Genomic DNA, 18,940 nt, shown 5'->3' on the forward strand with positions numbered 1-18,940 from the left:
TAGAATCACAAAATATCATGCTGGAGTTTACATTTGAGATATTTACCAATATGGACCAGTTTTAGATTTACACTCTTATGATTAAAATCTTTCTGCAAAGACATGATCAATAGCTATAGATTAAATGAAAAAAAAGATCATGGTTAAACCCTCCATGCTCTGTTCTGTGACATTTGTGAATGGTGGATTAATTTTGTTGTAAAGACCTATATAGATTAGCCCGATCAGTCTGCCTTATCTTTATCCATTTCCATTCATTTTATTTCTAATACTGTAAACATATTAGCTGTATAATAATAATAATAATAATAATAATAATAATAATAATAATAATAATAATAATAATAATAATAATAATAATAATAATAACTAGAACTGCCAAGCAGTTTTACGGCTTCCAAGCTCTAGTACCAGTTGGAAATTTTGGCAAGCTGTAGCATTGAGCACAAATGTCAGCAACAGATCAGTTTTATGAAGCAGTTTCAATTCAAAATACTGCTTTAGTTCATTATCTCACAAGGCTTTATAACTTTAAACACCATAGTAACTATGACTCTATCTACACACTGTAAGGAGTTATAAGCTAATTTTACATTTTACCTTAAGGAGAGGGCAAAGGTCACAATCAAGGTAATTTTTGAATACAGCATATATGTTTTTTTTTTATATTTGTTCCATAGTAACTGTTAACCTTTTTACATTTTGTAAGGAATTAGAAGCTAGTTTTACATTTTACTGAATATTTTGAAAGGGTTTTAAAGAAATGTATAATTTTGCATCTACACGGGATGATACCTTATTTCATGTTGATTGGTTACACCATGTGCTAACAGGAGCAGTTTGAAGTTGATGGAAGAAGAAGAAGAAGAAGAAGAAGAAGAAGAAGAAGAAGAAGAAGAAGAAGAAGAAGAAGAAGAAGAAGAAGAAGAAGATAATAACAATAACAATAGGCTTACCAGCCATTCTAGCTTTGAAGCCTAATAATGAAAATGTGCCCCTTTACCCGAACCCCCTGAATTAAAATATATGTCCATGTAATGGAGTATTTAAATGTGCACCTGGGTCCTGGCCATCTCATCATTTACATTACTGTTTATCACCAGATCACAAATTAAGTTCACATATGTACCAATTTGTATTTAGATGAGCTGGACTCTCTTGGTGTGTCGCTTATAATATCATTCATTTTAGTAATTCTATTTCTATGTCAATGAGAACCTCTGTGGTACCATTATCATCATTTTTCAGTTAAAGAGTATCATTTCAACAATAATAATAATAATAATAATAATAATAATAATAATAATAATAATAATAATAATAATAATTTTAAATAGTAAAAGAAATGTATCATTCAACATCTTTTTATCTTTTTTCTTAGTGGGTTCTGACATATTGATGTACTTAACACTATTGCACGAACAGCAGACTTTAGTAGAAACACAGAGAGGAGGAGCAATCTACCTCCCACTGCTTAGAAAACGTATATAACATAGAAGAAACTGAACTAATACGTCTGCATTCAATTCACTTATTCTTGTTCAAATTTCTGGATGACGCACTTTAAGGCAGATACTTAGTTTTCCTTTATGAAAAGTTTAGAACTGTGGTGCTTGCAGAATAGCATTAAGCACCATATGAGATTAGTGGATTAGAAGATCAATCAGTTCTTTACCTTCAGTAAATACGTGTTTAAGAACCAGCCAGAATACTAATAGAGGACGTTTCAGCATTAATTGGGATGGATAGCTCTTACGCAATGGAACTGAATTGAAAAGTAAAAGCTGCCTAACCAATGGAGAGCCGATTTGCCCACATCAGTCATTCAGAGCACTTCTTTTTTATCTGCTGCACACTGAAGAGTTGTCAGTCAATCGACTAAAGCCACTACTACTTTCATTTCTGAATACAATTTTTCCAGTTTCAAAACCTACAGTGGCAATAGTCTTAAAATGACGGTTGAAGAGTTTTTTAACAACGTAACCTTTTCTGATAATGTCTCGTTATTTGCTTTAAACTTCACCGAGAGAACGCTACCTAATGACAGGGAAACGGTTGGTTTTATTATACGATGCGTTATTCCATCCATATACGTTCTTATTATTACAGTGGGCTTGCTGGGCAATATAACTTTGATAAAGATATTTATCACTAACAGTGCAATGAGAAGCGTGCCCAATATTTTTATATCCAGTTTGGCTGCTGGAGACCTTTTGCTTCTGGTGACTTGTGTTCCCGTAGATGCCTCGAGGTATTTCTTTGAAGAATGGATGTTCGGCACCGTCGCCTGCAAACTGATTCCTGTAATCCAACTCACTTCAGTAGGTGTCTCGGTTTTCACCCTTACAGCTCTGAGCGCAGACAGGTAAGAATGCTAATTATATATTTCTAAAGTTATTTACATTGCTATATTGTATGTTACCTATTTACATGAAGAAAGGATCCAGTTTATGGATAATCAGTAATACTTATAATTTTTCAAAGCAACATAAATAACGTTTAACATACAGGGAACCCACCACCAGCCAATCAGCTGATTATGCATAGTTATATCTCTCAGTCCTTGTCTGATTTTCTCAACTCAATTGTGCAATTTTTCTTTTTATTCAAAAAAAAAAAAAATAAATATCACCTTGTATGCCACATAATGTCAGCTAACAGTGAGACAGATTGTGGATCGCAGTTGTTTGTGCATGGAATAGTGTATTGCATAAACAAATTAATGCTGAAAACCCAAGTTTATACTTTGGCTTTTATTGTCTGACCTGTTATGTGTTGTTGTATGTAGTTATTGTTTTTCTTGTTTTATTGGACATTATGTCATCTTATTTTAAAAAAAAAATGTCAGTGTTTAACTTGCTTTTTCTTGTGAAGCTCCTTGAGATGTAGACATGAAAGGCGCTATATAAAATAAAGATTATTATTATTATTATTATTATTATTATTATTATTATATATTATTATTATTATTATTAGTAGCAGTAGTATTTTGTATTCAAATTCTTTATTGATGCATTTTGAAGAGATGTGACCATATCAGAACACTCCTCTCACAGTACAGACTGGCCAAAGCTTCTGGGGTTTTGTCACTTACAATCTTGAAAGACCACTCCATGCCAAACCTGCACAAAGTATTCCTCGAGACCCCACACCTGTAGAGCATGAAGGTTACACTTCACTCCTTCAGTCATGGGTTCTCTCCATCCTCAGCAAGCTAACATTTTAGATCCACCATCAATTTCTTGAAAATAGCACAGGACATCTGTTACACTGCAAGAATATTCAGATTCCTTCAGTCCACCATGTCAGCTCCCCAGAGTTCTTGTGCACACGCAGGATAGGTCGCATGCTCACGTGTTGAAGTTGCTGTTGTGCACACGCAGGATAGGTCGCATGCTCACGTGTTGAAGTTGCTGTTGTGCACACGCAGGATAGGTTGCATGCTCACGTGTTGAAGTTGCTCTTGTGCACATGCAGGATAGGTTGCATGCTCATGTGTTGAAGTTGCTCTTGTGCACATGCAGGATAGGTTGCATGCTCATGTGTTGAAGTTGCTCTTGTGCACACGCAGGATAGGTTGCATGCTCATGTGTTGAAGTTGCTGTTGTGCACATGCAGGATAGGTTGCATGCTCACGTGTTGAAGTTGCTCTTGTGCACATGCAGGATAGGTTGCATGCTCACGTGTTGAAGTTGCTCTTGTGCACATGCAGGATAGGTTGCATGCTCATGTGTTGAAGTTGCTCTTGTGCACATGCAGGATAAGTGACATGCTCACGTGTTGAAGTTGCTCTTGTGCACATGCAGGATAGGTTGCATGCTCATGTGTTGAAGTTGCGCTTGTGCACATGCAGGATAAGTGACATGCTCATGTGTTGAAGTTGCTCTTGTGCACATGCAGGATAGGTTGCATGCTCATGTGTTGAAGTTGCTCTTGTGCACATGCAGGATAGGTGACATGCTCACGTGTTGAAGTTGCTGCTTAAGAACGTATGTTTGCAGTTTATCCACACTCAAGATGCAAACATGTGGCTTTCACGTCCTGCTTCAAGAACAGCATTCTTGTGAAAAGAAAGCTACCACCCCACAATGTGCAGACATTTATTCTCCAAATCAAGCGCCCTAAGTTCTTAAATAACTACAAAAAAAATTGATGTTTGTTTCAATATTAACATGCATCTCACCTCAGCTAAGGCAGTGCACAAACTGTAGATTTAATATACCCCCTGTAATTACTGTACAGTACATGTGATCATTTGAAAATAACTTAAAAATTGGTACCTGCATATTAAAGATACAAAAACCATTTACAGCGGTCTCTGTATTCTTTTTCCCCAAAGGTGTATTTCTGATTTTTAAATTTTTTTTTTTTATAAATATCAAAAACATAAAACAAAGACTAGTCAAGGCATTTTTAGTGTGGTGCAGATTACACTACATAACACAATTTTTGTTCCTGGGTAGTAAGTGTTATTTCCTAATTGCTTATGCCTCAAAAGTATAGAAAATGGCTATTATTCCCCACAAACTTTGCTTTTGTGACCAGGACAGTGATATTTCAAAATATCACTATTTCCAATGGGAAAACGGGCAAATGTGTGTCTTTTCGTTCACATAAAGTCAGAAAAAAACAACATATGAATCCAAATTAACATGTACTTATACTAAAGTAATACAAAAATGACTACAAAATATTTAGAAGTGAGTAGTTTTTCGAGATTTACGATTATACTGTTTTTGAAATATCACTGTCCTGGTCACAAAAGCAAAGTTTGTGTTGTTCTATATTTTTGAGGCATAAGCAATTAGGAAATAACACTTACTACCCAGGAACAAAAAAAAAAAAAAAAAATTGTTACACGGTGTTATCATTACTGATCTGAAGAGGGTCTGGTCTCAAATAGTTTGGATTAATGAGTGTCTAAGTACTCTTATTTATTCACAGGTCTTTGTTTTAATCATGTCCTTAATCATTCATTTAAATCAATTAAATCCTTCCAAGTCCTAAAGCACTTTATCAATTAATGATATATGCCAATTAAACTTGAAATTGAACAGCATTCCAGGACCAGAGTTGACTAACCCTGCAGCATATCATATCAGAAAGGCAACGATGATATTTAAACATTTTTTGTAACACAGTACCTTCAACACTTGTGATAGGGGAAAAAAGTGGTTTCGATTGCAGCTTTTAAAGTTTATTTATTACATTGTATTTTCTAAGGATAGTGTAGAGGAAAGAATCTCCAGTTCTTTATTTTGTACTGTAAAGTGCAGGGGTCTCCAACCCTGGTCCTGGAGAGCTACTGTGGCTGCTGGTTTTCATTTCAACCAATCTCTCAGTTACTTAATTGAACCAAATATTGGCTTAATTAGTCAAGATTAACAGGTGTTCCAGATCTTTAGCCACTGATTATGTAAAGACACCTAGAAAACCTGCTAGATAGGGCCTCTCAGGACCCCTGGTATAGTGTATTACTCCAACTATTATATTATCAGTTTTATGACCTGTAAGTAATGGAATTGTTTTATGAAATGTCTGTATTCCAATGAGGGCATAATTAAGGATGCGTATTTGTTTTTCCATCTGATGGGAGTAATTGATAGTTATATCTCCTATTGTCCTAATATTCAGGTTGAATATACTTCTGGAAATGTTTTCCAGAAGTCATGTGAGTTAATTGCTTGCATATAGTTGCTCTTTTCATTCAATATGTTTCTTCTTTTAACTAGAACTACCAAGCAGGTCAATTTGACCGTTTGTAGTTTTTAGTTGTAGTTGCAGATACGGCACTGTGCATTTATGATTTTTCCTAAATAGATGTATTAAAAATCCTGACAGAGTATGCGAGGCGGGGTTGCAACAATAAGGGAGATATACCAGATCGGTCAAATTGACTGCTACAGAGAAAACAATTGTATTTTGCTTATACATTCTATTATATTATTTGTTTTTATCAGTCTGCCACCCTTACATGAATGGATTCTTGTAATCTAAGGTGTCTATTGTAATTCAAGCAGCTTTTTGTAGTGTCAGCTGTCTGTCGTCTGAGCAGTTATCACCTTTTGTAAGACAGGCGTCTACTGTCTGTCATGTGAGCTAGTAACTCCTGTGATCTATTTTTAGATTCACTCAGGTTACTATATATGTCAGAATTTACCCAAAGGAATTCAGTCTTCTACCATTACACTGGAGAAAATGGAAATGAGTCGCAAAACACGTAAGCCTGTTGATGAGTGTTTGATGTTACTACAGAATTTATCTGACAGTTAATCTAGAGAAGAAAAAAATTCCAGCAGCCGTGAAAGTGAGGACAGTGCCAGCGAAGTGCCAGGACGAAGTGCACAAAGAGCTCACCCCAGCACTCCATTGGGAACACCCGGACACAGAACAGGACTCGCAAAGGGACGCAGAAGAGGATGTGGAAGAAGATGCACATCCTGCACCTCTACCAGCCACTTCTCCAGCAGTAACACTGGCATCTGAGGCAGCCTCTCTAGTGGTAGCGCCAGCACTACCAGGTATTCAAGAGGCTGGTCATGAGGGCACTGTTTGGGACATTTTAAATCCTTGTCTCCACGCTGTAAGAGAGAAGGGGTCAATAAAATGTTTTGAAGGAGGTTTCAGGACCCAGTCCGTACACAGAACACAACATCTCTGATCAGAGCTTATTGATTGCTTTTCTTATTGATAGATGAGCATATGCTTTGCCACATACAATGCTTCCCTGAAGCTGAAGCCCACCAATAACTAAATGATGATTCCTGGTTAATGCCCTTGGAGGATTTGGAAGCATTTATTGCACTATTGTTTGTTCGTGGAACATATGGTGCCAACAGCCTGTTACTGGACAGCTTGTGGTCCAGTAAGAGGGAACATCCTTTTTTTCCCCAGAGACAATGACACAGAACTGTGTAAAGGGAACAGTGTGCCCCATACCGGATGGTTTGGCAGTTCATTCCAGGTCCAAATGGAAGTCGGCTATCCAGGAAGGAGGCAGAGCTACAGTACATTAAGTCATCACCTCAGACGGGAAGCAATGTGGCAATCGCGGAATGGAGGAAAAGCGATTGCACTCACTGACCAGGAGCTGTTGCTAAAGACCAGCACAAAACTGGACAAGACCACACTACTGTTCACAAATAATTGTATTTCACTACTTGCACTTAAAAAGCACAAACTTTTGATTTGTGACCGTGTTTCTGTTTGGAGTATGTATTTACTGTGATTATTATTTCGGAACTGAACCCTGTGGTTTTTTTTGAGCAGTACACATAGTTGTGTATTGCCAGTGATTATTATTTACAGTTGTCAACTGATTTTTGGATTATAAATAAGTCACCATTTCATTGTGAACTTTGTTGTTTGTCATTACTTGAGCACCACATCACCTCTATACCTGCGCACTGCAAACCATTTTACCACAGGACCCCATTTAGGAAAAAGGAGAAATGTTACCACCGACAATTGTTTTACCTCACTGCAATTAACAAAGGAGTTGAAGAAGAAAAAAAACAAGCCTGACTGGAACTATAAATAAACAAATGAGAGAACGGCCACCATCTGCAGGACCTGCAATCAGAGCTGTACTCTACTATAATTCTGAAGCACTGTGGCGAGGTGCCCTGCCCCTGTGTGTATTTTGTGTTTATGTTGTATGTATATGTGCAATGGTGCTATTGGAGGAGGAATAGAGGTGACAGGGAGGCAGTTAAAATCCTCCCTGTAAAAACGCATGGGAATGTGGTTGGAGCTGTGAATTGAATAAATGATTAAATGATTAATTAAGGCTCCAGCCACATGTATATAAATAGGGTGATCATCGTTGAGAAAGGGGTTGGTGTGTTGAGAGGCAGAACGAGTCGTGAGATAAGGAGAGAAAGAGAAAAGATCAATAATAATTGCTACACGTGCTGGTTCTGTGTCTGTTTGTTAGTCTGCTTTGGCCACTGTGCCATTTTGTTTTGTAAAGTGTTTTGTGCTTGTTTAAACCTTTCTATGTATTATTAATAAAATTCACAAACAGCGCTTTTCATACCCTGCAGTACTGTCTGTGTATCCATCTTCTTCCGGGTCTGACATCACCACCAGCTAGCCTGGCCAAAAGCATTCTGAATGCACTCTAAGAGTTTAAAAGTGCAGGCTAAGAGTTTAAAAGGCATGTAATTATGCTTAGCGCCCATCATCCTTCAGTTACCATCGGGACTGGTGAAAAAAAGAGAGACCAGGCTGGTGAAAAAAAATGGATTGTAAAAAAATGAAATGTATTGGATCTCACAGCCATCAACTCTGTTATTCTTTACAAGGAATGCACTGGCAAGAAGATAACAAGGAGAAATTATGTGTTGCAGCTAGCCGAAGAACTTCACCTGAAGGTAGCAACCCCGTTGCAATGGTAACAGCTCTTGATAGCTGTGTCCAGTAGGCAAAGGCAGTGTGTGGAAGCACAACATCAGTATGGACTGTGACAATAGAGGCTTCTTTGATAACACTATGTAACACAATTTTTGTTCCTGGGTAGTAAGTGTTATTTCCTAATTGCTTATGCCTCAAAAGTATAGAAATCTGTATTTACAGTATAATCGTAAATTGCGAAAAACTACTCACTTCTAAATCTTTTGTAGTCATTTTTGTATTACTTTAGTATAAATACATGTTAATTTGGATTCATATGTTGTTTTTTTCTGACTTTATGTGACACCTCTAGTAGAATGCGCGGTCACCCTTCCTGGTGGGGATAGGCCGGCCTCATTATAAGCAGTCGATACTATGTCAACAATCCAGTCGGCCAGCCGCAGTTTCAAGAGGGCTTGCCCTAAGGTCACCTCACCATAGCAAAGAAAGAGCCGGTCAGACTGACGCAGGGCTTTCGTCCTGTCCATATACTCTCTCAATGCCCTCACCAGGCAGAGAGCATTCAGTTTCCTATCCTCCTCCGAATCAAAGGGAGGGGGATGGAAGGCCTCTAATTCCACTGATTGGTTTCAGTGGAAAGCCGTAATCACCTTATGTAGGAATGCAGGGTATGTTTCTATTATCCCAGACGAGCATAAAGGAACTGTGCACAGACAAAGCCTGCAGCTCACTGACCCGCTTAATGGAAGTGATGCAGTAAAAAGGTTGTCTTCATAGAGAGATATTTCAGCCCTTTGAAATGTATAGGCTCGAACGTGGCCTTAGTGAGAGCCTCAAGTACCACGTCTAGACTCCACTTGGGGAGGGCACACCTTCTAGTGGGACGCAGTTGCCGAGCACCCTTGAAACTGAGTCTATAGGGACGTGGCATGCAGATATAGCTGCCAAGTACACTTTCAGCATAGATTGAGACCTGCCCACCTCTAGAAGATCTTGCAGAAACTGTAAAATAATTGCTATGGGGCAGTAGATGAGGTCACAGCCTCTGGCCATGCACCATGTCTGAAAATACCTCCATTTGTAAGCATATAATGCTCCTGTGGAGACTGCAGTGTACTAACTACCGCATCTGAGAGCCCTAAGGTGGACAGATGGTCCTGTTCAGGGGCTAGACCAACAGTTAGAGTCTGCCTAGTTATGGGTGCCAGTGGGTGCCTTGCACCTGAATGAGGAGATACATGCAAAAGTTTGAAAAACAGATTCTCCTGGGCCATCTGGGGGCCACCAGGAGAACTGTTGCTTTCTCTCTCCTGACATTTTCTATAAAGACAGGGAGCAGTGGTATCAACAGGAAAGCGTTTAAAAGCACTTTGGGCCATTCGTTGGCTAGGGTGTCGACGCCTAGTTGACCTCCACAACAGGGGAAGGTTAACCACAGGGAGCAATGAGTCATCTCTGCCAAGGCAAAGAGATCAACCTGGGCTTCCTCGAAGTGATCACAAATGCTTCTGTGCCCAGATCAGAAGTCAAAAGGCTATGCTGTGTAACTCTGGGAACTGATGCCCACCCTGGTGATTCACATACACCACTACTGACATGTTGTCAGTGCGCACAAGGACACGTCTGTTTTGGAGCACAGGAAGGAAATGCTGGAGTGCAAGGTGCACTGCTCAGAGCTCCAACGTATTTATATGCAGGGATGTCCAGTGGCCTGTCTAAGACCCACTGACTCCTCTGCCTGCCCAGACTGCACCCCATCCCAGTTTTGTTGCATCTGTCATTACCACTTGACGGCTGTGTATCACTCCCATCACTACACCTTCCGCAGGTGGGTGGCAGTGAGCCACACTTGAATGGGGCTCATACACAGTAAACCCAGTTGGATAGCTGATAAGGCTGCAGCCATCAGACCCAATAGTTTTTTGACACAACAGGAGCTGCACTGTGGACCCCTGTTAAAACAGGTTCAAACAGTTTTGAATAGCCTCTACTCTGTCGTCCAACAGATAAGCTTGCATGGTGAGGGAATCCAGCTGTACTCTGCACCGGTATTAATTGACTCTTGGTCTTGTTGAGAGTGAGAACCAGTCTTGCTAGATGTTTTATCAGTGTCGCCATGTGGGCCACTGCTCCTTCCTGCGACTGGAAACAGATCAACCAGTCGTCCAGGTAGTTCAGCACCCTGATCCCTTGCAGCTGCAAAAAGGTGCGTCCCTGAAAGACAAAGTGGAGATACTTTCTGTGCGCTGTATGGATAGGAACATGAAAATATGTGTCCTTCAAGTCCACTGTTGTAAACCAATTGCCTGGCCAGACAGATTGGAGGATGTGGCGATGCGTAAGCATCTGGAACCTCCTCTCCCTCAAGAACCCATTGAGGTGTCTCTGGTCTAAGATGGGGTGAAAGCTTTCATTCTTTTTTAGCACCAGAAGGTATTTCAAGTAGAACCCCTCTCTTTGAGATGTGCGTTCTATGAGACAGACAGCTTGTTTGAGAAACAGTTTACTTCTTGCCTGAGTGCAAAAGCCTGGAGAGGGTGGTTCACTGATGTAACAACGATCTCTCGAAAAGGGAGGAGGTCCCGTGTGGAACTGCAGTGCGTAACCGGTGTGCACGGTGGCGAGCACCCAGGAGTCTGAGGTACAATTGCGACAGTATTGCAGCTGATGGGGCGTAAATGAGTGTGTTTAACCGATTAATCGATCATGTGGATCAATACAAAATGTCAAGATTAAAACACCTATCGAAATATAAGTCGAACAAGGTGCCATTACTGGGAATGTAGGCATCAGGCAATTAAATAAAATGTACAGCCATTTCTTGTGTTATTGCTTTAGTGGCCTTTCCAAATCTAACAAAGAAGAATGAAGCACCTTCTGGTGAAACTGTTGGGAAAAGGTTGCGATATCCTTTTATCTAGCATTTGACTAAACCTGTCACCTGAAACAAAGAGACCATTTAAGCAAGGTCTTTACTACAAAGCACTATTTTAACTAGTAATTGTGAAAGAAAAATGTTAATGTAAAAAAACTAGGACCAAACAACTTAGGCGCACAGCTGAGTTCTTACAGTAGTAACCGTGTTGACTGTTACAGGTTAGCCTGGTAAAAATCCAATTAACTGCTGATGAGTTGCTGACCAGCTACTTTACAATGAATGTACTGGTTTCTTATTGGAAACCCAGCTGCAATACAGCATACATCAATATAATATATTTACTGACATTAGCTTCCTTTAGTAAGGCTATTTTCAAATGTAACACCACTAATATTAAAGGGAAAATAACCAATGCTATTTTCTCATCTCTGTTTAGCAAAATAACATTCACACCAGCCCCTTGTACTGTATATATTTTTGTAGCTATGTCTCCCAGGAATTATTTTCACAAAACAATTGATCTTGCCACTACACTATAAGCTTCTTGTAATTATTATTCCAGCTTGTAATTATCTGCAAAATTTGAGTTTGACTGATACAGCTCTGACCTTGCCTGAAGCCTGAGGGTTGTTTTTTTTTAAAGAGCATCTTGGTGACATAAGGTTTGATTTTGTCTGGCTGTCAGTAATAGAGCGGCAAGAGCTCTGAAGTTAGTCTTGAGTGTAAGGTTGCATTTAGGGGTTATGAAAAGGTTTATCATCCACATTTAACTAAAATATAAAGGTCAGAAGAAACCTGTAGGATTATTCCATTTAGATGTTCCTTGGTAATATCACACACATTTATTAACAGCCTGTGAAGTTTGATACACACATACATAACATGTTAAAGGGTTACTTTTGCTGCTGTATGTATTGTGGCAATATATTTAACATAATCACATTTTAGTAATGATAGTTAAACCATAAATCATGTGAGAAATAAAACTCTGTGATCATGAAAAATAAATGAGAAAATGAATTCTATTCCATTTCGAATTCAGTGCCTTAAATGTCATGCCTGTTTATGTTCATAGTTAGTAATTGCAATATATATATATATATATATATATATATATATATATATATATATATATATATATATATATATATAATAATGCCAGTGGTAGCCGAAGGCTGTTTACTGAGTGTTAAATTTCTATTACAGTTTATATGATGTTTTCTGACTGTTCTTGCAAGAAGGTTAAAAAAATATTAGCTGCACTCAATTAAAAAAAAAACAACCAAACAAACTCAACAATATGTCTTTCTTCCTAACAGGTACAAAGCTATTGTAAATCCTATGGACATCCAGAAATCTAGTGCAGTTCTTTGGACCTGCTTAAAAGCAGTCACCATATGGATCATTTCTGTACTGCTGGCCATTCCAGAAGCAATCTTTTCCCAAGTGGTGCATATCAGCGATAACAACGTCAGCTTCACTGCCTGTGTACCATACCCTTTATCTGAGGAGTTGCAACCCAAAATTCACTCTATAATGATATTCATGGTCTATTTCATCCTCCCCCTTACCATAATTAGCGTGTACTACTACCACATTGCAAGAACGTTAATCAAAAGTGCACACAACATGCCTGGAGAATTCAGTGAGCACACCAAAAGACAGGTAAATGAATATATCTTACAGTTTATGACCTTTTTTTTTTTTTTGTATTATTGTTTTACAGCAACCAACTAGTAATCATGTCTGTTATAATATATTCTGCAGGTAGCTATATAGAAGCAGTATCATACTGTACTTAGTACTTATAATCATTTTAATAATACACAACAAATTAGCAAGAAAATGGCAAGCCTAGCACTTCAAACTACTGTCCTGAAAAAATGAGGGTTTTATTAACATACATAATATAATAATCATGTTAAGCGCTACAAAAAAATATGTGAAAACAAATGCCTACAAGCTTTGCAGATAACAAGTTCAAAACTCCCCAATAATCTTCCAAAACTGGGATTGTCATTAACATAAGATCATTATCGTGTTTAGCCCTACAAATAACCCACTTAATGTGAACTGTGCTTAATGTGAAAAACATGTCACATTAGGTGTTTTTCACATTAAGCGCAGTTCACAGTTATTTGTGTTTGGTTTCACACTTATTTGTGTTTTGGTTATTTGTAAGACTTAATGTGATTATTATCTCAAAACAAGGACCATCAGATGTTGAAGATCCACTACAAAGAGTAAACTGAAGTGCTTCTTTTGAAACTACTAATTGTTTTGAATCAATCGATAAAGCAATGCAAGCATAAGTCCTACTGTGCTGCTGCAATATATTTGTGAACTTTCCTAATTACCTCTGTTTTTTTCAGAAAGAGAATAGATATTGTGTTTTTTTTTTCAGTATCTGAATTACAGATGGAAACATCAAATATTGAACACAGAAAATAAGGTTACTTGAGTGTTGCATATTTCACAGAGCCACATTGTTCTGTTTTTCATTAAGCTATATCTTAACATCCACCCTGGAGAAAGGCTTTAATAAATTGTAGCCTCTAGGTCTGAAAAAACACTATGAAAGGATCAGGCTGTACTGCAGCAGCACATTTCTTTAGAACCATGAGGATACTTCTTCATAGCCAGTGCTTACTTGTTACTTTGGTGATTAGATTGGCAGTAGCTGATTGTTGAGGTCTTATGGGGTTTATAAGGCAGTGTTGTGTGATGTACTACATTTAGAGAAACTGCTGCAAAGGCATTGGCTGGCATTCAGATAACTGTGGTCCAATGTATTTCTTATTAACTTTTTGGTGCGATAGTGTAGCTTTGCAATTTTAATACTACAGTCTTAACATAGATGTACAATATTTTTTTCATGAAGGCTTACTGACTTAATGCATCTACAAAATTAATTATTGCATGATATATAATGGTCATACTTCCATCTAAGTGTTGTTCTAGTAACTTATATGCTATGCTTTTTTATGACTGTGATTCAAATAATTGATTTCAAGTTCACCTCTTACTCCCAGATGCTGCCTAAAAGCTTTTTGCATTTTAATTTCTTTATTTGTATGCTAAGTGAAAATATGTTTTTATCACCCAAGGACAGAAAACTAATCAATGACATATGTTGTTGCTTATTTAGTGTCAACTTGGATTTTTCTTTACCAGCTACTTGTAACAGAAAGGTTATACAAATGCTAAATTACAGAACTCTAAACCCCCACATGAATGTAGAGAAACACCAATGGGAATTTGGGTCAAGATTGCATGAAAGAATTACTGTAGTGTCACATGACTATTCATTTATTTCAAATAGTTAGACATTTAATATTAACCTGTACATGCATATGCACCTATTCTTTAATTTATTCAAAGTTATTATTATTATTTATTTATTTGTTTATTTATTTATTTGTTTATTTATTTCTTAGCAGACACCCTTATCCAGGGCGACTTACAGTTGTTACAAAATATCACATTTAAAGTATCACATTCAGTGGTTAAAGATACAGGCTTGTAACCAGGAGGTCCCCGGTTCAAATCCCAGCTCAGCCACTGACTCATTGTGTGACCCTGAGCACGTCACTTAACCTCCTTGTGCTCCATCTTTCAGGTGAGACATAGTTGTAAGTGACTCTGCAGCTGATGCATAGTTCACACACCTTTGTCTCGTGTCTTGTAAAGCACTTTGTGATGGTGGTCCACTATGAAAGGTATTATTTATATATATCTATATATATACGTGATGGTGGTCCATATATATATATATATATATATATATATATATATATATATATATATATATATATATATATATATAATATATAATATAAATATATATAGATATATATATATATATATATATATATATATATATATATATATATATGATTATATTGTTTAAATAACATTACAGATAAGAAGTTATAAAGTACAATACAGTTAGTAGCAAAAGATCAAATAAGAGCAAAAAATAGAGAATACAGTAAATAATTACATGTAAGAAAGGCTTTGGCTAAGAGCAGTTAACTTATATAAAAAACAGTTTATATTTAATGCTGAAGTAGTCGTTTTCAAAACCAGTTATTTAATGGTGGCTGCTGTTTCTTTGACAATGAAATCCTATAAACTCTGTAAAAGCTGTCTTTGTTTTAGATTTCACTGACATGATTGTTTTACTGATGAGGACGATGGGACTAGAGGGGTTTACATTGCAGGTTTTTATTTTTTTGTTATTCTCCTTCAAGGTTTTTAAGGTTACTGTACTAGATTTATCAGTCTATTTTACATATGTACTCATCTCTCATTACAAAACTAGTTTATGAGATATTAACAGCCTGAAGCAATTATTTTGCAGACTTCACCACAACACCTGGCAGCAGAAATCATCTTGAAAGGAAATATTATAAATACTAAATTAAAAAAACAAACATATTTAAGTATGTAAAAAAATAAAAATAAAATTGCATTCACTGAAGAGCACACCCCAAATGCTCATGTATTTAAGTAATGCAGTGGTTCCAAAGGCACATTTAACAAATTAATATTAAGAACAACATAGTCAAAAGCAAAGACAAAACAAAATAAAATAATGCTTTAAAATGTCAATTTGGCTAATACTATAATTGGAAGGACCGTTTTTAGATTATAATTGATGAAGCTTACACTTTAAGTAAGGTTAATATGATGGGATAATTTTTTTTTTTTTTTTTTTTAAACTAATTCAGTATGTTTAGCAGAAGGTAGTTTTCTTTGTTGGGACAATGCATAAATGTTGTAGGAAAATGCAAATATTCTTCACAGATAGCATCTATCTGAAACAAATGCTGTCCATTAATTGGAATAAAAGGGGTTAAGCTTTACAACTTTAGTAATGGTCAAAAGTATGTGTTAGAATAACAAACCTAGAATATATGGGTCTTTACCCATGTCAGTTATTTGTAATGAATGATGGGGTGAGAAGTTTAAATTAAGTTTTAGACAGCCATTTCTATCATTCCACTCTTTTTTAGACACTGCCTACTATTTTTTTTCAGATTAGTAGGATTGGGTGTTTTTTTTTTTAATTCTAAAATTATAATAATAACTTTTTTTCTTAGATGGAAACAAGGAAACGACTTGCAAAAATCGTCTTGGTCTTTGTTGGTTTGTTTGCTCTCTGTTGGTTTCCAAATCATGTCCTGTACATGTACCGCTCCTTCAACTACAGAGAGATTGACTCCTCATTGGCACACCTGGTTATCACACTACTGGCCCGAATACTGAGCTTCTCCAGTTCCTGCGTCAACCCTTTTGCCCTGTATCTGCTGAGTGAGAGTTTCCGGAGACATTTTAACAGTCATCTCCATTGCCAGAGGAAGAAGTATCGTGAGAGATCTATGAGCTACCTGCAGAGCACATCAGCAGTCAGAATGACATCCATTAAAAGCAATGTTAGAAATAGACCCACAGCTACAAATCTCATTAATGGGCACAGCCTGAAAAGAGAAGTTTCACTTTGAATCAAAGATGGGGAAAGTGAGAGAGGGACGGGAGGGAGGGGGTGTTCAATAAGCTTTCTAGGAAAGAAATTTGGTACTAACAAAACAAATGTTGCATAAAGAAATCCCTTTGCCATTTATTTGTATCAACAAGCCTTTATTTTGAAATTCATTGTGATACCAGCAATAATGGCTGGCTTTAAAATAAATAAAGAAGTTAATGCTTTCTGATTTAAAAAAATAAATGGCAGTAAATAACTGCTAACCAATACTTTAGATTACATTTACTGTCTTTCATTACTAATTAGAGAAGAGAAAATATCTTGGTTCTTCACTTGTTGTTTTTCTCTGTTAATTATGGATATAAAAATGTCAAATTTCAGACTTTTCTCTGTAGCATTGTAGAAGTGTTGTAAAGTGAAAATATAAAAAACAAGTGAGGTTCTCATTTAATTAAAAGGTACCAATTATCACTTTATTTAGTTTTGTCAATAAAATCAAAATTTTTAATCAGGAAGAATTTAAGGACCAAATAGTCAAAGATTCTGCGAATGTATGAAACTTTTAGGGAACTGCTTGCATTTCAGATATTTTGCATAGATTCACAAGTCTGTGAAATTAAAAAGAGATGCAGGGAAATTGCTAATATCAAAAGGCTGCAGAAATAAATACATTTAAATTAATCTAACAGGAAATGAATTGCAACTCAAGCTATACTCAACTGATGTAGGTGAATTTGCATAAGAGGTGAGACAATGGCTTAAAGCACAGAGAGGGCAAATTTACTGAAGAGAAGATTATAATAATTAATAGCTGACAAAAAAGGGGAAAAAAAACTAAAGAAAAGATTTGGCACTAAACAATGTGAATCATATTAAAAGCGATACCATGTCATTATAGTCTACATATTAAAAAAATATCATTTAGGGTTAGGGTTAGGGTTGGGTTAAGTTTTTAATACATTAAAATGTTTTCAAACCATAACAAACCTGTCTGGATGGGAAATTATAATTGTGAAGACTATAGTATATTATCATTATGAATATACTATATTATATATATATATATATATTATATATATATATATATATATATATATATATATATATATATGCTATATATATAGATATAATGCTGTTTTCCCTATGTAAAGCATCCCTATTGTTGTTTTGTTAACATATATTAGTAAAGGTCAAGAAAATGTGGTACAGGTTTCAAGACCTTTCCCTGTTAGAGCAATTTTGTCTTTGTCTGCCTTTCATCCACTCTTCAGATAACGTGAATGCTGTTTCAGCTGTTCCATGGAATAAAGCTGATATTAAAGAAAGATATTATGTTTTGATATTTGAGTTAAAGATCTGATCAATCGAACATTGAAAGGGTATCCCAAATGATTCCCAAAGAGGCTGGGAGTGCTCTGAGCACAGCTACAATCAGTGCCACCAACATTTGTTTTAGCTGTACCAGTATCTGAAACTGAGAACTTACCTATGATATAAGCATCCTCTATTGGTGTTTTGTTAAACATATTTAATAATGAAAATAATATTGTTTTTGTATATTTAGCAACAATATCTATTCATTTTTTTTCAATTACCTCTCTGAACAACTAGAACTAAAGTTAATTTGAACAAAGCTTATTAGGCCACACTTGCGAAAGAGCACTAAATGTAGCTGCTACGTGCACATTAAGTAGTAAGTCTAACGTGCACCATAAATCTAAATTTACTGTCCCATTTACTAACGGAAAATGCATACATTTCCGTGCACACTATGCGGCTAATTTACATACCATAGTGTGCACACTACATCGATTTTAAGCAATAATTTAATGTGCACGATAATGTCCAGGACTTACCCGTGACCACTGTGATATAAAAAGCCTCAGCAGTCCAGTCAGTGGCTTATTGTGAAAGGTGGAGGAGGCTTACATTGACTGAGAACAGAGGAGTTAGAAATTCTAATGGATGAGATTTAAAAAAAAAATTATAATACCTTGTTTGGTCCAGTGTTTTATTCAATCACTCTATTTTCCTCAATCAATCTATTTGTACCAATGTAATGAACTATAAAATAAAATCTAAGAAATGATAACCTTAATTCACATTTATTTCACGCTTAATATAACCTGTTATTTACAAGTAGGTTTAAATAGGTTTAAATAGGTTTAAATAGTGCGCCTATCACTGGTTAAAGCCCGGTTTCCAAACTAATTATCGCT

The 18,940-nt window shown here is 36.5% G+C and overlaps 1 protein-coding gene across 1 annotated transcript; it reads left to right on the plus strand.

Annotated features, from left to right (window-relative positions):
* The first annotated feature begins 1,952 nt into the window (after window positions 1–1,952).
* nmbr (neuromedin B receptor) lies at window positions 1,953–16,740 on the plus strand. The gene is made up of 3 exons (XM_041251702.1): window positions 1,953–2,365; window positions 12,553–12,898; window positions 16,339–16,740. Exons 1-3 carry the CDS (start codon window positions 1,953–1,955, stop codon window positions 16,738–16,740), a joined length of 1,161 nt encoding a protein of 386 aa, XP_041107636.1.
* The last annotated feature ends 2,200 nt before the right edge of the window (window positions 16,741–18,940 follow it).

This window comes from Polyodon spathula, chromosome 6 (genome assembly GCF_017654505.1).
Source record: "Polyodon spathula isolate WHYD16114869_AA chromosome 6, ASM1765450v1, whole genome shotgun sequence".
Taxonomy (NCBI): domain Eukaryota; kingdom Metazoa; phylum Chordata; class Actinopteri; order Acipenseriformes; family Polyodontidae; genus Polyodon; species Polyodon spathula.